The sequence below is a fragment of the Pelodiscus sinensis genome, chromosome 17 (assembly GCF_052426305.1).
Source record: "Pelodiscus sinensis isolate ZL-2025 chromosome 17, ASM5242630v1, whole genome shotgun sequence".
Lineage (NCBI taxonomy): Eukaryota > Metazoa > Chordata > Testudines > Trionychidae > Pelodiscus > Pelodiscus sinensis.
Window position 1 is genome coordinate 17263040 of NC_143068.1, and position 25320 is coordinate 17288359.

The following is a 25320-nucleotide window of genomic DNA, read 5'->3' on the forward strand; positions in this document are numbered from 1 at the left end:
TGCGTCTCCTGCTCTGCAGACCAGGAAGACGCAGAGCAAAGCCGCGGAGGGGCTCAGGCAGCCGGGCAGCCCAGGCACGCCTGGGCTGTCCCGCCGCCGGCTTCCCCCGAGGCTTTGCAAAGCCGCAGAGGGGCTGGGGCTGGGGCTGCGGGGCAACCCAGGCACGCTGCGGGCGTGCTCCAAGGATTTGCTCCCTGTCTCCATGCAGATCAGGGAGACAGGGAGCAAAGCCACGGAGCACGCCCGCAGGGGAACAGCTCAAGCGCGCCCGGGCTGTCCCGCTGCGTGCGTGCTCCAAGGCTTTGCTCCCTGTCTCCCTGCAGATCAGCAGAACAGGGAGATGGGGAGCAAAGCCTCAGAGCACGCCAGCAGTGGGACAGCGCGGCGCGCCTGGACTGTCCCGCTGCCCGCGTGCTCTGCGGCTTTGCTCCGCGTCTCCCGGGTCAGCAGTCCAGGGAGACGGAGCAAAGCCGTGGAGGACTTGGGCATCCTGCCACCCCCGTATCTCTGGTCTGCTGGGGGGGTGCAGCTAGTGCCCCCCCCCCAGCAGACCAGGCTTTTCTTGCCTACCCCTGGGGTAGAGCAGCTGGGGGCTGCTGGGTTGGTCCCGCAGTGCCGCTCCGGACCAACCCGGCAGCACCCCAGCTGCTCTGCCCCAGGAGTCCTGATTCAGCCGCTGCTGGTCAGTTTCAGCAGCGGCTGAATCAGAACGCCTGAGGCAGGGCAGCTGGGGTGCTGCTGGGTTGCTCCAGTAGCGCCGAGGAGCCGCGCTACTGGAGCAACCCAGCAGCACCCCAGCTGCTCTGCCCCAGGCGTCCCCAAGTCAGCCACTGCTGAAACTGACCAGCGGCTGACTACAGGAAGCCCGAGGCAGAGTTGTTCTGCCCCAGGCTTCCTGGAATCAGCCGCTGATCAGTTTCAGCAGCAGCTGACTTGGAGACGCCTGGGTTTCTTAAGTTGAATCTGTATGTAAGTCAGAACTGATCAGTTTCAGCAGCGGCTAACGCCAGTTCCGACTTACATACAGATTCAATTTAAGAACAAACCTACAGTCCCTATCTTGTACATAACCTGGGGACTGCCTGTAGTGTAAATGCCACTGGGCGGATTTGAACCTGGGATCTCTGAAGCTGAGTATAGGAGCTAAAAGCCAGCTGGCTCCCAGCCCATGCTGTAGAGGTCTCTTGATCTTATCTGTTGTTGTGGTCTAAGTGCCACTGCATGGGTCAGCGAACCACACTATGCATGTGGGTTACATACTTCCCCTAGGTGAGGAAGGTGTCTGAGCTTCAGAGACCCAGTTGGTATTCTGGACGAGCCCCCACTTGTAACCGCCACAGGGCGGATTTAAACCTGGGTCTCTGAAGCTGAGTATAGGAGCCTTTACCCTCTGAGCTAAAAGCCAGCTGGCTCCCAGCCCATGCTGTAGAGGTCTCTTGATCTTACCTGTTGCTGTGGTCTAAGTGCCACTGCATGGGTCAGTGAACCACACTAGGGCTATGTCTACACTGGCGGGTTATTGTGCAAGAACGGCTGTTCCTCCGCGGAGCGTCCACACTCCCCGCCCACTCTTGCGCAAGAAGATTTACAGTAAACGGTGGTAGGAGAGGTTTTCTTGTGCAGGGCTACTCTCTTTTCTTACAGGCGTAAGGTCTCTTGCGCAAGAGTGCAGTGTGGACGCGCGGCAGGGGTTTCTTACGGAAGAAAGCCCTATGGCTAAAATGGCCATCAGAGGTTTCTTGCGCAAGAGAGCATCCACACTGCCATGGATGCTCTTGCACAAAAGCACATCTCGCACATGGCAGTGTGGTTGTGTTCTTGCGCAAAAGTTCTTGCACAAGAACCCTTGCACAAGATGTTCTTGTGCAAGAAGCTGCCAGTATAGACATAGCCTAGGTGTGTGGGTTACAATAGCACTTCCAAAAGCCTGGGGGTAGGCAGTCAGGCTAGCAGGTGAAAGTGAATATAAACCAAAGCAAGGCTTGTGATAAGGCCAAGTTAAAATAGTGCAAGTAATCCTATCTGCAAACAAAATGAAGCAGAAAATCAGTAGCAAATCACATTACACTGACCTGCAGTTGAACATAATCACAATCTTCAATGGCATTTTCTCTTGATTTCTCAGAAGAGAATTTAATTTTGTTTGGTTTATTGAAAGGATTGCTTTGGAGTGAATCTAGTTCTATTCTTCTATGTGTTGAGATCTGCTTTGCCATTTTATGATCTGTGCCAATGTTTGGTGGCTTGGTCTCTTGTTCCTCACAATTCTTTCTAAAGAGAAGCTTTCCATTTGCTATGATGATAGATACAAATCTCTTGATATCATCTGGAATTGTGCGGGCAACCATAACAAACCGATCAAGATCATCTGGGCTCGTCTGAGGTTTCTTAATGACCAAAACTTCCAGTGACCAGTTGCAGTTATTCAGTGCTTTCCTTGTTTGTACCAAGATCTGGAATGAGTCTGTAAGAATTTTCAGCTGTTTATTAATTCTGGTTTGAAGGTTATTGTCAGTGGCACAAGAAGCATTCATCTTGATGGCCTGAGCAAAGTCCAAAAATTCACCCAAAGATACTTTTATGTGATCAATTGCTCTATGGATTTCCTCGAGGTTTGTCTCCAGGTGTTCTTGGAATCTCCACTTACTGCTTACAAAGATCATCAAACTTGCAATTGAACTGGATACACTGTGCTGTAGCTTAGTCAGTGTCTCTATGGCTACATCAAGCTCCAATTTAATTTCTTTAGCAGGTTCTTCTGATGATGACATAGAAGAGGACTCAGCAGAAGTGCTTGATGATGTCGATAGGGTGCTGGTCCTGCTATCCATACTGGAAACTGATAATCTGTCTTGTTCTAATTTGGCATCTTTTGACAGCTGTGGGGGAATGTTGTAAGTATGGTTTCCAAAACTACAGTTGTTTTTCTCAGTGCCTTTCCCATGCTGTGAAGCCACAGGGAGCACTTTTGGAATATCATAAACATTTTGTACCAAGTTCTGTGGCTCGACCTTTGGAATCAGAAAGCTTGGAGGAACATGATAATTACCATTTTGCCGCAAAAGTAGCATGTCCCGTGAGGATGGTACATCATAATGAGGGATATCATTATGAGGGAAGGTCAATTTTCTCTGTACTGGTGGGACATCATACACTTGTGGGCTCACCAATTTGCTTTTGATATTTGTTGATGGAACATTTTGCAAGGTAGCACCATATCTGGCTGGTGGTATATCATAGAACACCTGCTTCTCCGGGGAATGATCAGAAGGGTCTTTTTTTAAACCTGTTTTTTCAGATGATACTGGAATATCATAAATCCATTCTGACTTCCGTGGATTTGGCAAGGTATTATAATGACCCAAACATTTTCTTTGAAACATATTTTGTAGTGAAATGTCATGGTCTCGAGCAGTTGTGGGGGGGACATCATATACCTGGAAAGCAGCACACAACGGTTACAGCTGGTATTTAGAAATATATGCTCAGATCCAGAGTCTCTGCAAATCAACATAGGTCCACTGACGTCAATGGAGCTACACCAGTTTACATCAGTTGAAGCGTCGGGACATAGTTCTAATTCTGTTCCCTCTCTGAAATGCACAATTATATTGCTAATATGAAATATCTAATATATTGGCCAAGTATATTTTTGTCATATCCATAGCTTATCAACTACAATATAATGTTAATCAAAGACAGTTTTTTATAATGCAGCAAACAAGATATCATGAGCTTCTTAACTAGCAGAACTGCCACAAACTCACACATGACAATTTAAAAAAAGCACAGCTGATCACACTAAAATAATTGCACTGTATTTACATTTTCAAAGGCTTCCTGAGATGCATAGTGATTTGATTCAATGTGGTACAACAGCTTCTTGTGCCTAACTGATCTTAATGATCTGAAAAATGCTGATTGATTCTGGTGCAATAAGTAAGAATAATATATTATACTTTGGGCCAGATGGTGCCTGTTTGTTTCACAAGAGTGGTGGGGAATGATGGAAAGATGAAAAAGGTGTGTGTAATCCCTGGGCACAAATGCAGGGTCTGAGATTTGCCACGGTTTCCAAGACTGCAAAGTACATCAAAAAGTGGCAAGGAAGAGGTGGGTCTCTGACTTTCCCCCTCTCATTGGTCCATGCATCTGGCCAGGTATACAGGGGCTAGGTCTACGCTATAGCCTTTTTTCAGAAAAAGCTACTCGAATTGCACTTCACAATTTGCGCAGCTTTTTCTGATTGCTTTTCCGGAAAAGGCTTTTCCGCTATTTGGCCCAGTCTAGATGGGGCCAAATGGTGGAAAAGCCTCTTCTTTCAGAGGAGCCCTTATTCCTCATAGAACGAGGTATACAGGGCTCCCCGAAAGAGCACATTTGCTCTTCTGCAAAAAAAAGCAGGGAAAAAACCCACAGTCTAGACATACCCTGGGTGTGGGCAAATTGCACTTCTAATGGCTTCCTTGTGCAATGGGATGCACACTGAGGAAGAATCCCTCTCAGAATGTACACTGCGGTGTGCTGCAACATGCTAGCCTCAAAACAGGCCAGTGATGAGACATCACAACTTAGCCTGAAGTTTAGACTTGAGAAAAAAAAGACCAAGTAGAGGACTTGATAAAAAGTCTTCAAATATGTTACAGGTGGCTATAAAGAGGATCGTGATCAACTGTTTTCTACCATGGAAGGTAGGAAAAGAAATAATTGCAAGGGCAATGTGAGGGGCATGGGTGGGAGGGGAAAGGGGCCACTAGCAGCCAGCAGCAGCAGAGTCCCTGGGACTAGCAGGTGATGAGAGAGGCATAAGGGGACACATACCTCCAAATGCCATAGGTGGGAGGGGCAAGGAGCTGGCTAGCAGCCATCAGGGCCAGAGTCTCTGGGCATCTCGGGAAATAGCAAGTAGGCCTGGCACCACACCAGGGGTCTTTTCCCCCCACTCACCGGCAGTAGCAGGGGAAGTGGAGAAATGTGGCCCCAGCTCGCTCTGCTTTCCCAGCATGTCACTCAGGGGAGGGAGCAGGATCAACCCCCGCTCACCAGCGGGAAGTGGAGCGATGCATCTAGGGGGGCAGAGTGAGATGGGGCTGCATTGTTCTGCTTCCTCCGCTGCTGCCAGTGAATGCAGGAGGGCCAGACACTCTCCCCGCTAGTCCCCCCAGCTGCATCACTCAGGGGAAGAGGCAGAGTGGGGATGGAGCAAGTGCATGGAGAGACAGACCAACGGCTGGGAGAGGCAGGGCCTGGGATGGAAGGGGGTTGTCCGGGCCCTTCTCCAAGCTGGGGGCGGGGCAGTCACATGGCCGGTGGCCTTTTCTGTCTCCCCTAAGCAGTTGCCCCTGAATAATGGGCTTAATCTGCAGCAAAGTTATAACACAAAATTTTCCGATTATAAGGACAGTGACGATCTGGACGAGGTTACCAAGAGAGGGTGTGGAATCCCATTGCTGGTGTTTTTAAGGAACTGGTTAGACAAACACCTGTCAGGGATCATCTAGAACAAGTGCACTTGGCCCTGCCTCAGTGCAGGGGGAGGGGGTAGATATTCCTCACAGTCCCTTTGTATGATATTATGGTATTAAATAATCTAACATTCAAGCAGTGCTGTTTTAATGTCTTGGAAGATTGATGGCACTTAGCTCTCATGTTGGTGTCCCATCTCCATCAATGGCATGCCCAGCATAGCCGTATGAATTCTGCTGTATGAGTATCACAGTATTAATGAGAGGCTATTCTCTGCCATTCAGTGAGTAACACTTACACTGCCCACTGGAGAGTCTTGCTGGACATGGATTTTTGCCTTTTCCAGGCTGGAAGGGATGTCATAAAGCTGTTGCTTCTCTGTCTGGCAGTATTCTTTGGCGAGGATCGGCACAGAGCCCTTTCTGGTTGTGGGTGGAGTAGCATAGATCTAATCAAATACAAAAGTCAGGTTGAGTTAAATATTATTTATCGCAGCACCAACTGGAAACTTAACTGCCTTGAATTCATGCACAGAATATCCACTGGCATCAACAGATACTCCGTGCGTGGACTTAGAGCAGGATATAGTTCTTAGAATCCGTTGGACTGTTGAAAGAAATCTTCATTGTATAACAGTGCTGTACAGAGGGGAGATGAGCACAAGGGGGCGCAGTGGGATGTTGCACAATCTTGTCCAGCTCATCTGAGGAAGTGAGTTTTGCCCAGGAAAGCTCATGATCCTGTATATTTTTGTTAATCTCCAAGGTGCCACAGGATGACTCATTGCTTTTAAAGATACAGACTCACAGGGTTGTCTCTCTGAGACAATCTTAAAAGACAGTGAAATGTGTATGGTTTTAAAACTTTCCTGATCCCATTCTCTATCAATCTTTTTGCAGAATTAAAAAAAAAAAAAAAAAGGGTAGAAAAGTTATCACTTACATTTATAGTGCATAGTAGAACTGCTGCATTTGTTAAGGAACTCAGAAGTCCTGAATTCTTAGTCCCACTTGATGGACATATTCAGGGACATGACAGGACTCACCTGAGTGAATAAGGCCATCCGGAGTTGTGGTGATGGAACATCATAAACCTCACTTCTTATATTTGGTATGGAGGCCCGAGATGCTGTGGGAAGAGTAAACAGGTGCTTGAGGGAGAAAAAAAAAGAGAAAGAAATGAGAACGTTGAAGTGACCTTGGGGTATCTATGAGAGATAATAATAAGTTTGATGGCCATTGCTGGAAGAATTCCTTTTAGGATGTTAATTAAAAAGCTTCTGTCAAATATTCCTGCCATGAGTGCAGCAGATTAGACTTGATGATCTCCTAGGGTTCTTTCCAGTTCTAGTATTCTATGATTCACTGCCCCCTATGCTTGAAAACTGCTTGTTGTCTGTGTGTTAAACACACAGGCTTAGTCTACACTGCCGGTTTTGCCAGCGGTGAGTATGCAAATGAGGCCAAGATTAGCATATAATCGTACCTCATTTGCATAATTTATGTGAGCCGGTTTTGTGTAAAGGGTTTTTGCGGAAAAAAAAGGAGTGTGGACTTTTCCTTTGCGCAAAACCCCCGTTTTCCACAAGATCCATTTTTCGCAAGATGCCTCTCTGAGGCATAAGAATCTCGTGGAAAATGGGGGTTTTGCGCAAAAAAAAAGTCCACACTACTTTTTTTTCCACAAAACCCCTTTGTGAAAAAATGACTTGCATAAATTATGCAAATGAGGCACACCAATATGCTAATACTGGCCTCATTTGCATATCCACTGCCAGAAAAACCGGCAGTGTAGACGTAGCCACAGGTTTATTTTTCCTGTAACCCCTTTGTACTAGTATTCTCACTGTTTCAGAGATGAATTATTGACATATGAAGGCAGGACTACTCAACATGTGGCCCACAGCCCATTTGTTTGCAGCCCACGGTGTGGATTGGGTTTACACAGGGCTCACCACATGGCCCATGGGTGGGATCTGTTGAACATGGCTAACTGTGTATTTCAGAATAACGTCACTGCTATGTAGACATAGCCTTACGGATTTATTTCATTGTTTACTTGCAATATTGTTTGAAGAGGGATAGGAATGAAAATACTGCCCTGACTTGAGGTGCAGGATATGTGTAGTTAAAACATTAGCAGAATACTGAATAGATATGAACACGGGGAAAAGGATTTTTCACTCATTCCAAAATTTTTGTCTATTCAGCAATGAGATGTCTTTGGGACTCTACATTTGGTTAAGACATAAACCATTACAACTCTAAATTTCTAACTTAAAGTAGCTTCCACTGAAGCTTTATGTTACCATATGCTATTTAAAAGTGAGGGGCAGTATTCCTTGTCATACTCAGTCACATCCACCAAATTTAGAGCAATGGAGTGACTCATAGTGTATGGTAGGACAAAACCCCATCTTTTTATCTACCTGTTTCATCTTTGAGAAAGACCTGAATGACTGAAAAGTTGGTTTCTAGAAAGGAAAGAAAATAATTAAATGACCTTGTATTTCATTATTATTCTGCAAAAGAAGCCAACTCTCTTGCAAAACCATCTATATCAACTGACCTAGGACAGACTTTGTTTTTCTGCAAAGACTAGGTAAGAAGGTAGGTCCAGCTAAAAGGGTCTCGTTTGGCTCCAACCTACTGTCAGACACAGATAATCTTATCTAGTGGATGGTAAAATGTGAATCAGTGACTATCACACCTTCTGACTAGATCTGCTACCAAAAAGAAATCCTTTTGTATATTTTCAAGGTCAGGTAGGCTAAGAAAAATGGCAGAAATTTTTATTGCATGAGAAGTAAAACAATTACAATCTTTAAAATGTAGGTGGAGAGTCCAGACAGTTTTTTTTCTGAGGGGCTTATTTTTCTCAATAAGAGTCTCTCAAAGATTTAGCTTCACCCAGCTGCGGAGAGAACAGCTGAACATATCAGAAAATATGCCAGTTGTCCCATACCATCTACATGGGGTAATCTAGGATACTGCAGTTTGTACCACTGCACTCAAACGGGATGTCTACTTCTACACCTTCAAATGCATGTGTAGGGATGGCTGTGAACTCCTGTGGTACAGTTGTTCTTTGTAGTAGCAACTGAGGTGTAGCTCAGGCAAACCTGAATGTGTAAATATTAGAAACATCATAAAGATTTTACAGTATTTTTTCTTTCCTTGTTAAAGAAAACAGATACTGCTGAAAAGATAGATGCAACACAATAGCATAGCAGCTTAGCAGGCATTGAAGGACAGCAGGAAAGAAAGAAAGAAAGAAAGAAAGAAAGAAAGAAAGAAAGAAAGAAAGAAAGAAAGAAAGAAAGAAAGAAAGAAAGAAAGAAAGAAAGAAAGAAAGGCCATGTATCTCTCAGCTTGTGCTCTAAATCAGTGGAAAATGGGTCTGACACAGTTTCAGGGCCTGATGTTTTTAAAAGTTGGGGGCATGGCTGCATACGCAAAATGCTGAATTTGTGTATGCATTCTTTGAGATTAGTTGCATAAATCAGCTCATTGCCTGTACAGAAGGCAAATTATGTTCTTCTGCATATTCAGTTACTCATTTTGATTGTGCAATTATGGTAATCTCACTCAAAACAGAGTGCAATTTTGAAAAAAAAAAAAAACAGACCACAGTCTCTCAGACACACTAAGGTCACTTGGTCATTGAGCATCTGTTGAAATTTATGGAGATTGCCTATCTCCTAGAACTAGAAGGGACCTTGGATCATTGAGTTGAGTCCAGCCCCCTGCCTTCACAGCAGGACCAAGTACCATCCCTGACAATTTTTGCCCCAAATCCTTAAATGCCCTCCTCAAGGATTGAACTAACAACCCTGGGTTTAGCAGGCCAATGTGCAAAGCACTGAGCTATCCTTCCCCCCATTAATACACCTGATAATACACAGAGCAACACTGTAGTCACTTTATCCTGCCTTTTGATGCAAAAGAAAGGAAGATACCTAAAGGAGGTAAGTGGAGTGAAACAGTGGCCCAGAATAAATGATTAGATGAATCTCTTGCATCCGTTATAAGATGACTTAATATGTAGATAATTTAACCTTTATAACATGAGTTTCACTTAGGGGATGATCCATGTGAAACTCTGGAAATCAAGAACAAAACATAAAGTAAAATAAACTGTAGTGAATGGCATGGATAAATGCCTGCTATTACTGCTCATTTTTAATTAGAAAGACCTTCCAGGTAATTATTTGTTATAATGGCTGTAGTTTTCAACTGCCTACATTATAGTACTCAATTTACATTTAATAAAAATAATATTTGGCCCTTCTACATGCTGTTGGAGTGCCTGAGCACATGTGGGATTACCCACATGTGAACTGGGTAATCATGCATTCAAGGCTAAAGAAAGAGTGAGCAGAGAAAGAGAGGGTCCTTCCCTGAGAAACTGAAAACCCATGTTTAAAACCAAGGGGACAATTTTGAAGTGAATCCTGAAATGGACAGGGACTCGGGCTATGACAGCGCTTTTTTATGCAAAAACCTCTTCTGCAAAAATGATCGGAAGAGAATATGCAAATGAGAGTGTGAGATATGCAAATGAACACTCCATTTGCATTTCCTCTTCCGAAAAAATTTCTTAGTATAGCCGTATCCTCGGGGTATGTCTACACTGCAGAGCTTTTTCGGGAAAATGGCCATTTTTCTGAAAAAACTTCACTTACGTTCACATTGCTATCACATTCTTTCAAAAAAAAAATTGAAAGAACAGAGGGGGGGTTTTGACATTGGTAAACCTCTTTCTATGAGGAAGTAGCCTTTTTCCAAAGAGCTCTTTCGGTAAAAGGCATGTGTGGATGGGGAAGAGGGAGTTCTTTCGAATGAAGAAGAAAGAGGAAAAAGCAGAGGTGCCCTGGTGGCCACTCCGTCCATAGTAATCACAGATTAAATACGAGATAGCGTCCATTCAGAGTGGACGCTCTCTTTCGGAAGAAGTTTTTTTGGAAGATCTCTTCCAGAAAAGCTTCTTCTGAAAGAAGCCTGCAGTCTAGATGTAGCTTCAGTGGAGAAGTTGGTGATCCGGGGCATGAGAAAACTGGTAGCAACAGTCTGAACTTGCTGGAAAACTGGGACATGGAGAGACTAAAGGGAGGAGAGTTGCAGCAGACTCAGTGAGAAGATGACAGTCTGGATGAGAAGTTCTATATATAACCATATTGTTACAAATTATCTTCCGGATTATCTTTGAGAGGAGTGTCAAATCCCCATAAATATGAAGAAATGTGTGTCTGTGCATAAACCATCAATGGTTAAACTCTGGAATTTTATAGCTTCATGAATTTTAGTGTGTGTTTGTAGGAACTGTAAATCAATTCTATATTCTACCCAAAATCATAAAACCATTATTATATTCCTCTTTACTTCCTGTCTTAAGTGGTTGGGCACTTACATAGCTGCCACTTACTATCATGGACATGGGCTGTATTACTGTGATGGTGGGTGATGTGGTTCCAGAGATTACTATATGGCTGTGTCTACACTGGGCACTTGAATTTCCACAAGAACACTGACAATCTCATGTAAGAAATCAGTGCTTCTTGCGGAAATACTATGCTGCTCCCATTCGGGCAAAAGGGCCAGTGTAGACAGCTCAGAATTGTTTTGCGCAAAAAAGCCTCCATCGCGAAAATGGCGATCGGGGCTTTTTTGCGCAAAAGTGCATCTAGATTGGCATGGATGCTTTTCCGCAAAAAGTGCTTTTGCAGAAAAGTGTCCGTGCCAATCTAGACGCTCTTTTCCGCAAATGCTTTTAACGGAAAACTTTTCCGTTAAAAGCATTTGTGGAAAATCATGCCAGTGTAGACGTAGCCTATATGTTTTATAGGACTATTTACAATGGAATGATACAAATATAGTCCAGTATTTATTCAAGTAGCTGAAACAAAGCACCGTTTACTTGGCTGACTTCACTGAATCTTCAGCTGAAATTCTCAAGTCCTTAAGAGTCTGCTGAAAAGGTAGTGGCCATCAGGCTTTTCCCACCTCTCACTGGTATTTTCCAGCACTTAGCACCTTAATATTTGCTTATACTCTTACCTGATTGGTTAGGCTTTGGGTCTTTTCGCTGAGTAACTGTGCAGCCAAAGCTGGCACTTGATATATTTCTTGAGTAGGTGGAGAAGAAACTGAAGAAGGAGGTGGCTTAATCCAACTGTCCATCCGTTCATATGTAGGTGACAATGTGGAAGGCTTGGGAGCTGATGGAACCTGGTAGATATTTTGTTGACCAATGGGCAATTCCTGAGAATCATGCTCAGAAGAGGGAGAATCAGTCAGAAGCTGGAGACGATTAGCAGGAGCTAGACCTTGTCTTCCATGGAGGGAACATTTCCACCACCCCTCACTCTCTAAGACATTCTGCTCGAGAACCGTTAGGATGTCTCCTTTGCGGAAGGCTAGCTCATCTGAACACTCAGCCTTGTTGTCATACAATGCCTTTGCCAAGGTATTCTAGAAAGGAAAAACAAATGCAGTAACATTCGCCTGACTTGTACTCTGCAGAAATGTTATGTGGAGGTACCAGATTAACATTTTCTCAGTACCTCAATTCATGCAATATTAATATAGAACTGCTAATATTTATCCTAAGGGTCAGATCTCAAAGCATCGGTTTTACAAAGTTAAACCTTTTAAACATTTGTCTGCCATGTTTCAGGGTGCTACAGAAATAAATAATACCATAATATTATTTTGCTTTTTTTTAGCAACTTCCCTCTGAGGCTCTCAATGCAAATATTAATTATATTAACCTCATGTACCCCGCTGGAAAGTATCATGAGCTGAGTTTTACTGATATAGGAACCGAGGTCAAGCTATAGACACACAGGAAGTTTATTGTGGATCCATGAATAGAACTCTCCCCACCTAACTTCTGTCTAATCAATTTATCTACCTACACACTATCACACATGGTGTCCAAGTGCCTCGCTGCTAACCTTGTCTGTTAACCACAGAACCATCCTCCCTCTCTTTTCACAGAAAACACAGCACTGGGGGTGTTATTATTCATTTCCTTTCTTACTGGATCCAGATAGTGACTACCCTGAGGATTTCCTGAGAGCATCCACTGGCACTAGCAATGGTAGATATGAGAGCTACTGGTGGTTTTATTGCTATATCCTCTCATCCAGCTGTTCTGGATGTAAAAGTACAGTAAAGACTTGATGGCCAGTCTACACTAGCATTTTCACCACTGTGAGAATTGGGAAAGCAACAGCACTAGCACAGTGAGGGGAGATTTCCCTAAAATCTTCAGAGTAGACAAGGCCCCTGTGAACACGAGATTAAGGAAATTTCAAGTCAGTGAGCATAATAACAGCCCTGAGAATAGTGATGCTGCTAGTTTCTTTACTGATGGAAGATGATGTCCACCTGAGATACTTTATATGGCCCCCATTATGATAGCATCCGAGCACTTTACAACTTCCAATGTATTCATCCTCACTGCACTTCTGTGAGGTCAGGAAGTGCTATTATTCCCATTTTACAGGTGGAAGCTGAGGCACAGGCACACTACACCTTTATGACAGAGCAAGGAGTTGAATCCAGGTCTGCCCAGTCTTATACAGACATATTAATCAGAGAACAAGCTTTCCTCTCTGTCTAATATTTGTGGAGATCACCTGGATGTGGTTAAACATGCTTTGTTCATAGAACTCATAGGTATTTACGAAGCAATTTATTTTACTATTCTTAAAATAACCAAAAAGAGATAGCATATATGGCCGTAATCATGTGAGGTATTTTTGTACAATTTACTACAGCTGATGAAAGGATAAAAAGAAGTATGTAGAGTCTATTTCCCAACCAACACCATGGCTTTATTTTCATCTTCAAAATAAGACCAGCCACTTTCCCCAGGGAATGTGGGTCAGGAAAAACAGTTTCTTATCCAGAACTGTAAATAATGTCCAAAGAGATAGCGTCTGCATTGGAAACATAACGCCTTGTATTTTTATCCAGTGCATTTGCCACAAAGCAACAGCTGGTTTGAAGTATCAGGAGAAGAAAATCAATTTGTCAGCTCAGCTGATGAAAGTGGCCTGTTGTTGGTAGCATACATTTCTTCATAGGGAAGGCAGGGAACAATGGCTCTTTTATGATATGTGGGTTTCTCCATGCACCCTGCACTAGCAACTGTCAGAGATGGACAGCAACAGACCCCCTTACCTTGTGTCATAGTTTGATTTAAATGGTCTTATTGCTTTGTACGTGTCAGTTCCAAATTGTACTTTGACGATGCCAAATGTTAGGACCATCTGTGTTTAAGTGAGACATTCTGTAATCTCATCATACAGTATAACCCAGGCATTTCACATCGTCACAATTGTGAATAAAGGCCTGAGTTCCTTGCTAGCACTGAGCAACTCCAACCAACACTAAGGCACTTTGCTAGGCACAGTACAAACATCCAGTAGCAGATTGTCTCTGCCCTTAAGAACTTGTGAATTAAATAGAAAGGATGGACAAAGAGAATCTTTATATAATGTTTTTGTAGATGGAGGCAACTGAGACATAGAACTATTAAGTGACTTGTCTAAGTTCTCTCAGGAAACCTGTAGCAGCCCCAGGGAAAAACCCCAATTAAAGAAGGAGTTCCAAATGGGAGCAGTAACCATAAGCTCATCCTTCCTAGTTGCACCAATGTAAAAGAAAGGGGATACCCATGGTATGGCTTGAAACGACATTTGGCGATCAACCTGTCGGTAGGTAATTATTTATTGGGAAAATGCCATGGTAAGCATTTTTATGCCCCGAGTCTATGGTTGCAGCACACGTAGTGTAAAGCTTTCTGAGGATTACTGATTTCAGGAGGGTTGAACCCACTTACAACCTTAAGCTTGGCCCATGTGTTTCTGTAGGAATCTCTGTAGATAAGAAGCACAAGTTATGGCCCATGATATATGAATGTATGAAATAACAATTATATCATCTGTGACTCAGAGACACTCAAACATGATTTCAGCAAGTATTTCTGGGGAAAACATTCCAAGTCCTCTCTAATCTGCTTGCATGGGGATAGATAGGTCTTCTCCTGTAAATGTACAGGGAAAGACAATCCCACTACTAGAGATGACACTAAAGAGTCCTAAATCCACACCCTTTATTCTTGTATCTTAAAGCTCATTCTGCCGCAAAAAGTTTTGCAGAAAAGTTTTATAAGATCTGAAACAATAAATGTTTCATTTGGTGAATCTTCATTAAAGTCCAATAATAACAAAGGGGAAAACACACACAAAAATTAATTGGGCATTTAGCAAAAATGAGACCTTGTGTTCTAAAAATATAGGAGTCAGTTTGTCCCTTGATACACAGCTATTGGCATTGTTAATAAAATGGTGCACACGGTCTCTATAGTGTGTTATAACTTCTAAGCAAACATTTATATATATGATTACTTATGTTCCGTGGCTAACTTATATGGGTCTATATTTTCAAAAGTGGCCTCTACATTAGCGCCATAGACATGTAAAATTGGGCACCCCAATTAGGCACCTAAAATTAGAGAGTACTTTTGAAAATCTGACTCGTAAATAATAAATCTGTTGTTCTCATGGATCATCTTGTATTCCATTTGAGAATTCCATTCTTAATAGATGAACTCAATAGGTGAATGCAGGAGAAATGCCCAAAATTTCTGGAACAGCTTTATTAGGCAAGATGTAATTAAATTGAACTAGTGAATGATTGAAGGAATTGGACCATGATTAAGTGACTGATATTAAACATTGGTTTTAAAAGCATATTTTTTAGATTGGGGAAGGCAGTAAGTTTGGAACAAATAAAAACTAGAATAGAATCATAGCACTGGAGGGAAGGAATCTTGAGAGGTCATCTAGTTCAGTCCTCTGTACTCATGGTAGGACTAAGTATTATCTAGACCAGGGGTGGGCAAAAGGGCCTCCAAGTGGGTAGATTGGGCCCGCGGAGGCCCTGCTGCTCCCCTGCCCTCAGGCCAATTAGCACCTGAAGCTTTCTCCTCTCTGCCTCCACCCTACGAGCAGTGGGCAGCGCTTCAAAGCACCACACACTGCTTACAGGGCGGGGGCAGAGCGGAGAAGGCTTCAGGCCTGGGGATGAGGAGCATGCAAAGCCTCCTCCTGCCCTGCCAGGAGCATGTGGTGCTTTGAAGCGCCCTTGTGCTGCTTGCAGGGCAGGGGGAGGGGGAGGAGTATGGGGGGGGGGAGAGAGCGGAAGAGGTTTCGCACTCTCCCCCACCCCCAGGCCAATCAGGGCCTGGGGGTGAGGGAGCTGTATGAAGCTTCCTTCACACTTCCCCAGCCCTGCGAAGAGCCCATGGCACTTCAAAGTGCCACATGCTCCTCGCAGGGTGGGAGGAGGCTTCCCGCGCTTCCCCACCCCCAGGCCCTTTGCAATGTCGGTATGTCTAATTTACACCCCTCTGGCGACAGAGCGATGTAGTCTAGACATACCCTTGGAGCTTGAGCTTCAGATAAATGGTCAGCACTATGGGAATCAGGAGCAGATTCCTTTCCATCCCCATATTATGCATTGCACATTCAGGAGTTACAGGATTTCTCCATATACTGTAGACTTCCGATAATCTGGAACCTATGGGACCTAGGTGGTGCCGGATTATCAGATATGCCGGACTATCAGGAGGTACTATAAGCTAGTTATATATATACTGTATACATTATATACTGTATATAAAGTGTTCCTAGCCCTTTTTATTGTACATACTGTATACAGTATACTGTAATGTTTTCATTTTTTTAAGCCTTTTTTACCCTTTTTGCTCAGTTCAGCTGCTGCTGCTGTTACCTTGTGACTCATTTTTTGCCGAAGCTCACTCACAAGGCTCTTGCCATTTTGATGCCAGACTATCAGGAGTGCCGGACTACTGGATGCCGGACTATTGGGGTTTTACTGTACCTCTCTCCTGGAGCAAAGGTATTGGTCACTGCTAAAAGTCTGATTCCAGATTACAGAGGCCTGTGATCTGATTGGTATAATAAATCTTATGTTTGTAGGAGTTATTGTCTGCTTATCCATTGGACGATAAGTTGTATAATATGTTCAAAAGGTATGGAAACAGCCTGGGTTTATTAGTGAGTATTTTAGACCTATTTGCCTTAGCACTCATATTTGAAGAGATTTTAGCAGCATGCACAATTACAAAACCTTATAAATATACTACTAGATTATTACAGGTTATTATCCAAACTCTAAATGTTTGTTAATTTATTGTTGTTATTTTAATCTTCTGGCACAAGTTCCTGCCATAAATTGTAGAGCATTTTGCATCTAGATCTTGTTGCAAAAACCCAACTTCCTCCCTTGAAGGGTTTCAGATCTCTGTATATTTTTGGTGTCCACAGTAATGAAGGACCATGGGAAAACCACAGCAGCATACCGTTACACTAACAACAAAAACACAAAGCCAGTGAGGTAAATTGTTCTGCAATTAACCCCTTGAGCTCCAAAAAGCAAAGGAAAGAAGACATTTCTGTAGGGCATCAAAATGATAAATTGTGCATCTTTGCCTTTGTTCCATGCCTTGTGTTCTCTTTTGCCTACTTGTTGTTAAATATAAGAAGTACCTTTTTTCTCTCTCATTTCCTTTCCTAACTATGGTGGTTAGTCACCATGACTCTTAGAACTTTGACAACTGCAGAGTGAACGAGTCAAAATTGTGCTTTGCACATATGTAATAACTTTCATCAAGGAATCTATTCAGCTTTTTGCAAATATATTGTTAATACATAATCTTTGTATCACCATAATACTTTAAAAAATCTCAGAGGGGTAATCATGTGAGTCTGTAACTTTTAAAACCAACGAGTAGTCCTGTGGCACCTTAGAGATTTAACAAATATATATATAGTATCATAAGTATTTGTGAGCAAAACTCGCTTCATCAGATGACGACTTGTAGTAGAAATAAGAGAAAACCAAGTTATTTATAACAGGGAAAAAGAAAAAAAAAGTACCTGTAAAATGTAGGACTAGTGCTAATGAGGCTAATAAATGGGCTGGAAGCGTTCCATATTTATCTTTTGATGTAAAAATGCATAATACTTGGGTATCCCACTCATGGGTCAGGACCCAAATGGGTGATGCACACACACTTTGAAAATCGTTTGTATGTCAATTTAATACTGGTGAAACATGGCTGGATTGGCAGACTAAAGTTCTACATAATGCCCCTGTGAGGAACGTATTATTATACTAGTTTTATGGGTTTCTACACTGAGGCACAATGAGGTTAAGGGAGTGTAACACCAGGAACTATTATTCCAAGGCCTTTGTGTCACCATTCAGGTCTACACTAGGGGTATGTCTACACTACAACGCTATTTGAAATTAACTTAATTCGAAATAGTTAATTCAAATTAAGCTAATTTGAAATAACGCAGCTACACACAAAATCTATTTAGCAATAGTGTTTTGCTGTTTCGAAATAGCACCCCCACACTAATTGTACGCTGGATCGCAGTTAAGGGCAGCTGAAACCGGCTCCAGCAGGGCATCAGGTCAGTAGTTGCTTTGTGTGGCTGCTGATTGAGGCATGTGCTTAAAGGGACCCTCCTGTACGGCCGGTTCTCAGCTTTCCCGCTTGCTTGTCTACCTCACTGAGGGACAGCAAAGCATTTTCTTCTCTGCGTGCTTTGGTTGCTCTCATTTGGGACACCACAGCACTCGGCACCATGGAGCTAGAGCTGCCCCTGGGCACTCTGATGCTCATTTTGAATGTGTTGCTGCAAGCCTGGCAGCAATTGCTGGAGGCTGCCTGGCACCATCTGCTGCAGGTCAGACCCCTGGCCCTCCCCCCGTCCCCTCTGGGGAACGTGGAAGAGCAGCAGCAGCACCAGGATGCCAGCATGCCCCACCACATCTGGCGTATGGACACTAGCAGTGACTGGTGGGACCACATCGTCCTGGAGTGCTGGGGAGACCAACAGTGGACCCAGAACTTCAGGATGAAGAAGGATACCTTCCTCAAGCTCTACAAGTGGCTCGCCCCTGCTCTGCAGTGATGGGACACATGCATGAGGCACGCCATTACCCTCCATAAGCGGGTGGCCATTGCCTTATGAAGCTTTCCATGCCAGGCAGCTACCGATCCATCGGCAACCAGTTCAGCGTGGGGAGATCCACTGTTGGAGTGGTGCTCATGCAGGTATGGCAGTCACTGGCCTCTGGGTCAGGAGGGGGGGCTGCAATGAGGAGATGGGCTGCCCCAGGAAAAACAGGGGGGTAGGGGGTGGTTTAAGTGCCCTCCCTGGGAGGGTTCGGTCTGTCTCAGCCGTGCTACAGACGGCCCACGGTGGCCAGGATTGCAGCGGGGGTTGCTCCTGGGAGTGGGGCGCGGGGCAGTGGTGGGGAACGAACACGCCCAGCCAACCAGGCACCCCAGTGACCCTCGGTTTTGTGTCTCTCTGCAGGTGGTCAAGGCCATCAACAGGGTGCTGCTCCACAGAGTCATCCGCATCACTGACCTGGATGTGGTCATCAAGGGAGTCGGCACCATCGGCCCCATCGGCTTACCCAACTGCAGGGGGACAATCAACGGGACTCACATCCCCATCCGTGCCCCGGAACACCAGGCCTCCTTCTACATTAACCACAAAGGGTACTTCTCCGTGATCCTGCAGGCTGTGTCTGACCACCGGGGCCAGTTCATGGACATCAATGTGGGCTGGGCTGGCAAGGTGTACCGCAACTCCTCCGTGTGCCAGAGGCTGCACACCGGGACTTTCTTCCCCAGCTACCACATCAGGGTCGGGGACGTGCACATGCCAGTGTGCCTGGTAGGGGATGTGACCTACCCACTACAGCTCTGGCTGATGAAGCCCTACACGGGACACCTGAACCCCTCCCGGCAGGCCTTCAATGCCAGGCTCAGCAGGGCCCGCATTGTGGTCAAGGGTGCCTTCGGCCAGCTGAAGGCCCAATTTAGATGCCTCCTCACCCACCTCGATCTCTCCTAGCGCAATATTCCGCACGTGGTGGCAGCGTGCTATGTGCTCCACAATTTATGTGAGAGGAAGGGGGAGGCTTTCCTGCCACTCTGGATGGCAGAAGCTAACCACCTGGCTGGCCAGTACACACAGGCCTGCATGGCTGCCATCCGGGAAACCCTTCAGGGGGCTGTCCGCATCCAGGAAGCCCTGTGGGAGAGCTTCCAGGCGGAGGAGGAGTGAAATCCTCCAGGCATGCCCCACTAGGGCCTTGTGCCTTACATTCCACCCCCACCTCCTTCCCCTTTCCCCTCTCTAACTCTCCTTCCTGATGTAAAATAAAAACACCTGTGTTGCCACGAAAAACTCTATTTAACATAACTGGGGTGGGGAGATGGGAGGAATGTCTCTCCCCGGAGTCAGGAGCCTGTCATGTGCCTTCATGCGTAGATGCATCTGGGGAACAGGCCAGGGCCCCTGCATGGCACTCAGTTGGGGCCACATGTCCCGGCTGGCATGGCCGATGCACAGGTTGCTGCCTGCTCCGTAGTCAGCAAGGACCATGCACACGGTCCATGGGCTCCCCCTCCCCCACTGCCCCACATAACGGGACTGAGATGGCACTCACATGTGGAGGCCTCCCCGGCCTCGGATGAGACTGCTGACGGGCTCTCTGGTATGGCTCGGGGGTCCTGAGTGCAGGGCATGCTCCCTGCAGGCTCCTGTGGCTCCTACTACAGTAAACTCCCAATAATCCGGCACCTTTAGGACCCAGGGGGTGCCGGATTATCAGATATGCTGGACTATCAGAAGGGGGGGGGCTATGAGGGGTCTGGAGTGGGGTGGGAGGGCCAGACCCCTCAAAGCCCCCCATTCTGATAGTCCGGCTCTGCCCCAGGTGTCCCTGATTCAGCCGCTGCTGGTCAGTTTCAGCAGCGGCTGAATCGGGGACACCTGCAGCAGAGCAGCTGGGGTGCTGCCGGGTTGGTCCGGTAGCACCGACCCTTGCCGTGGTGAGACCAACCCGGCAGCACCCCAGCTGCTCTTGGGGATGCCTGGGGCAGAGTAGCTGGGGTGCTGCCGGGTTGGTCCCGTAGCGCCACTCCTTGGCGCTACTGGACTAACCGGCAGCACCCCAGCAGCTCTGCCCCAGGTGTCCCCAAGTCAGCTGCTGCTGAAACTGATCAGGGACTGATTCCAGGAAGCCTGAGGCAGAGCTGTTCTGCCCCGGGCTTCCTGAAGTCAGCCGCTGGTCAGGTTCAGCAGCAGCTGAATCGGGACACCTGGGACAGAGTAGCTGGGGCACTGCCGGGTTGGTTCCCGCAGCTCCGCACCTCGGCGCTACTGGACCAACCCGGCAGCCCCCCAGCTGCTCTGTCCCAGGTGTACCCAAGTCAGCTGCTGCGAAAACTGATCAGGGGTTGATTCCAGGAAGCCGGAGCAGAGCTGCTCTGCCTCGGGCTTCCTGGAGTCAGCCACCGGTCAGTTTCAACAGCGGCTGAATTGGGGACAGCTGGGGTGCTGCCGGGTTGGTCCTGCAGCCCCGAGGGACAGCACTATGGGACCTACCCGGTGGCACTCCAGCTGCTCGGCCCCCAGCTTCCCCGATTCATCTGCTGGTCAGTTTTAGCAGCGGCTGAATCGGGGAAGCTGGGGGCAGAGCAGCTCCAATGGTCCGGCTGCCCGGAGCACTTCCGGGTTCCTATTGGTGCCAGACCATCAGGAGTGTCGGACCATCAGATGCCGGACCATCGGAGTTTTACTGTATTTCAAATTTGGCATTACTCCTCAAAGAATGAGGTTTACCAAAGTCAAATTAAGCGCTCCACATTCATTGCGTAGCTTAAGTTGAAGTATCTTAACTCAAATTTTGGCACTGTCCACTCTGCTGGAAGTCGAAGGGAGCACACTCTCCCTTTGACTTCCCTTACTCCTCATAGAAGCAGGACAACCGGAGCTCCCTTTCAGTGCGAATTAGCGTGTCTTCACTAGACGCACTAGTTTGAACCCCAGAAGATCGACTGTGGCTGCTTCGATTTTATCTGTAGTGTAGACGCAGCCTCACAGCATAGAATACAGCACTGAGCTCCTTCCTTCTCTGATTTACCTTTACTCGGAGAAGTATCGTGAATTACTAAGCAGTCACTGGTTGCTCTAGTTGTTCTAAGATGCTTTATTCTTAAAACAGCTCAACCTAGTTCCGGAAATTGTGCCCATAGTAACTGTGTGTAATTTTGTCACTGTAAATAACAACTGACTCATTTTTTTGAAGTACATGACATGGTCATTCAGAGTGGAAAAATACCTTTTTTGGTGCAAAACCCGTGAGAGCATCTACACTTGCCCATGACTTTTGTCAGGAAACTCAGCAGTTTCATCAGACAAAGAAAACCACCTCTGTGAGAGGCGTACAGCTCTTACTGGTGATGTGATAGTGAAGACGTGTTCTTGCTATACACAGAGCTTTTAGCCACTGTAGGGTATCCCATTGTGCTTAGGTGACTACTCGGGCCATCTGCTGCTCCAATGCCAGCTAAACAGATGTGTGGAAAGCCCTGGGAACTTTGAAACTCCCTTTCCTATTTTCTTGGCAAGTGCTGTCTTCTTATCTGTCCAGGTGAGAATGCCTACTGCATGGAGCAAATGATCCCCTGCATGCAGCAATGCTGAGCAGGGAGAGGGGCCTGTGCAGGGACCCCCGAGCTGTGTCTATACTGGCAAGATTTTGCGCAAATACTTTTCACGCAAGAGTTTTTGCGTTAAAGTATTTGCGCAAGAGAGTGTCTACACTGGCAAGTGCTTTTACACAAGAGATGTGCTTTTGCACAAAAGCATCCGTGCCAGTGTAGACGCTCTCTTGCGCAAGAAGGCTCTGATGGCCATTTTAACCATCGGGCTTTCTTGTGCAAGAAATTCATGTTGCCTGTCTACACTGGCCTCTTGCACAAGAACAGTTGCACAAGAGGGCTTTTTCCTGAGCGGTAGCATCATAGTTCTTGCACAAGAAGCACTGATTTCACATTAGAACATCAGTGTTCTTGTGCAAGAACTTCCCGCCAGTGTAGACAGGCAGCATGTTTTTGCACAAAAGCAACTGCTTTTGCGCAAAATCATGCCAATGTAGACACAGCCCCGGATTTCTTATGATCACCTTCCCCTTCCCAGGAAAGCTGGTCTGTGGGGCTACATCTAGACTTCAGGCTTCTTTCGGAAGAAGCTTCTCCGGAAAGCGGGCGTCCACACTGCCAAAGAGCATCGAAAAAGCGATCTGCTTTTTCGAATGATAAGAGTCCACACTAAATGGATGCTATCTCACACGTAAGCTGAGATTGCCATGGATGGAGTGGCCACCAGGGCACCTGTGCTTTTTCCTCTTTCCTCTTCCCTGTCCACCCACGCCTCTTTCCAAAAGAGCTCTTTCAGAAAAAGGCTTCTTCCTCACAGAAGGAGGTTTATCAATGTTGGGAAAATCCCTCTGTTCTTTCGATTTTTTTCAAAAGAACACGATTGCAGTGAGGATGCAAGTGAAGTTTTTTTGGAAAAACGGATGTTTTCCAAAAAAAAAAAACCTCTGTAGCATAGCTATTACCTGGGATAGCTGCTCTCAAAACACTGCTCTCGTTGGGGATGGAAGTGCTGCAATGTAAACACTCTCATGCTTGTGACCTTAAGTGAGTACACAAACCAGTGCTTTTCTTTTACTGGTTCTCCATTGTTGGTGAAACTGACAGCGCAAGAACTCTGAAAGTATTGACGTAGCCTCAGACACTTGACAACCTGATCAGCCAGTACAGTCAGGCTGTAAGATATATGTGTGTCATCAACTGTATATGCAGCTGTTTGTCCAAGATCATTTCTAGGTACGTGATTGGGGGCACCAAACCTGAGATAATTTTTCAAAACCACGCTTCAGAGGCTATGTGTACACTGCAGGCTTCTTGCACAAGAAGTTTTTAGCAGAAGAGATAGTCCACAAAAACTTATTGTGCAAGGGTGCATCCACACTGCAAAAACGCACCGGAAAAGCATTGCGCTTTTGTGCAAGGGAGTGTCCAGAGTGCATGGACGCTCTCTCTCAAGAAAGCTCTGATTGCCATGAACAGAATGGCTACTAGGGCACCTGTGCTTCTTTTAATAGGTAGGTTTTTTTGCAAAAAAAAAACGTTTCCCGTCCACACATACCTTTTTGCGCAAGAGCTCTTGCACTAAAAGGATTTATTCCTCATAGAAAAAGGAATATCTATACCACAAAACCCCCTCTGTTCTGTCGATTCACTGTAAATTTTCTTGCGCAAAAATGCACTCGAGGTGTGGACGCTCTGTGAGTTTTTATGCAAAAATGGCCATTTTTGCACAAAATCTCTGCAGTGTAGAGATAGCCAAATAGTCCTTCATGCTTGCCTGGGACATGGGTAAAGATTCAGGATCACAGGCCCTTTCTGTTATTTGAGTAGAAATGCTCCCTGAAGATCATGTGTATGTTTATTAGCCAATCATTCCCACGATCACTAAGACCTCTGGGTGGCTGGAACAGGAGATAGTTCTCTTTTGATAATTTGGGAATTCCATTTTTTGTTTGTTACCAAAAAACAGGAAACTGGCTGTCTAACACCACTGGCCACAGAATGCTGATGAGGCCAGATGTGTACAGTTCTTTGATAGTTTTATGTGATCTCTATACTTCTCTTTAATGTGCATTTGTAATAATCAATCCACTATAAACACTAAAGCAGCAGAGATGAGATCAAAGTATTTTTGTCTATGTTTTTTGTTGCTTCTTAAAAGTCCCATGTTTCCTGAGAATGCAGTACTTCAAGGACAGTGACATCTCAGATGAAGATTCTCAGAACTAGGCAAATTTTAGGACAGTGTGACCATCATGCCTAAGCCCATTTTGAGAATTTATTCTTCTCTGAATATGTATATATAACCTCTATGTATAACCATGTGAGTTAATTACATAGTCTGAAGGGTGGAAAGGCACATTAATGGCTGATAATGGAGATGAGAAGCGGCAGTTTTAGCTCCCTGACAACACAAGTTGGAATCCTACTTCAGTTAACACAATCTTCCATCCTTTTGAAAAAGTAACTTAAATTCTTCCATATCACAGTGCATTTGATCAGACAAAATCTGAAAAGGTGAGGTTTTGCACAGATCCACCAGGCTGCTAACCTCCACCCCCAGCCAGAAATGATTTCTGGATGCACAGTAGAAAATTTAAGAAACACTTTGGGATCCTAGAGAATGAAAGGTGATATGTAACCGTATGCTTATTAATGAAAAATAGTGGGAAATAACGTTAAAAGTCCATAAAGCTGATGATGCAATTATTTAACCTTAAGTAGCTGTAGCTACATATACATAAAACCCCATATATTTGTAAATAAAGGAATAATATTATTTCACCATCTGATATAAAATTAATATTTCCAAGAACTAGATGATACAAAAATGTTACTGAAAATAAAATCTAGTATAAATAAGCAAATGCCACTAGCAAGATCTTGCGTGTTACAGTAGTGAACATAGTGGTTTTCCAGTCAGACCCAGCTGTCAAAGTGCAGGCATTTTACTTATGAAAACCTGTGAGTTGTATTTGAAAACCCTTATTAATTATTAATACAACCCAAAAGCATGCAAAGCATTTGAAAGGATCTTAATTTCTAGAAAAATAAATAAAAATATTTTTTCCCTTCCATTGTCTTTAATTTGCTTTGAAAAATCTTGATCGCAGATTTTTAGTTATGGGTATTTCATCGGTAGATTGAAACTTACATTCTTAAAAGATGTTGTAGCCATGTTTTAAGTGTCCTTTAAAACCTTGAAAGTACTCTTTAGTGAAGGAAAATATGGCTTAAAATATTTGAGAAGTAGAAGAAAATACAATTAAAAGCTGTGGATAGTTT

At 44.9% G+C, this 25320-nt stretch overlaps 1 protein-coding gene across 2 annotated transcripts in view; it reads right to left on the reverse strand.

The window, feature by feature from the left end:
- Nucleotides 1-25320, reverse strand: part of CASS4 (Cas scaffold protein family member 4) — a 41585-nt gene that overhangs the window by 6920 nt on the left and 9345 nt on the right. For both annotated transcript variants that reach the window (XM_006129397.4, XM_006129398.5), the window contains exons 2-5: nt 11523-11936; nt 6512-6616; nt 5765-5914; nt 2073-3437 (exon numbers count right to left, since the gene is read on the reverse strand). In XM_006129397.4, coding sequence (XP_006129459.3) covers nt 2073-3437; nt 5765-5914; nt 6512-6616; nt 11523-11936 — 2034 coding nt within the window. The remainder of the gene's footprint in view (nt 1-2072; nt 3438-5764; nt 5915-6511; nt 6617-11522; nt 11937-25320) is intronic.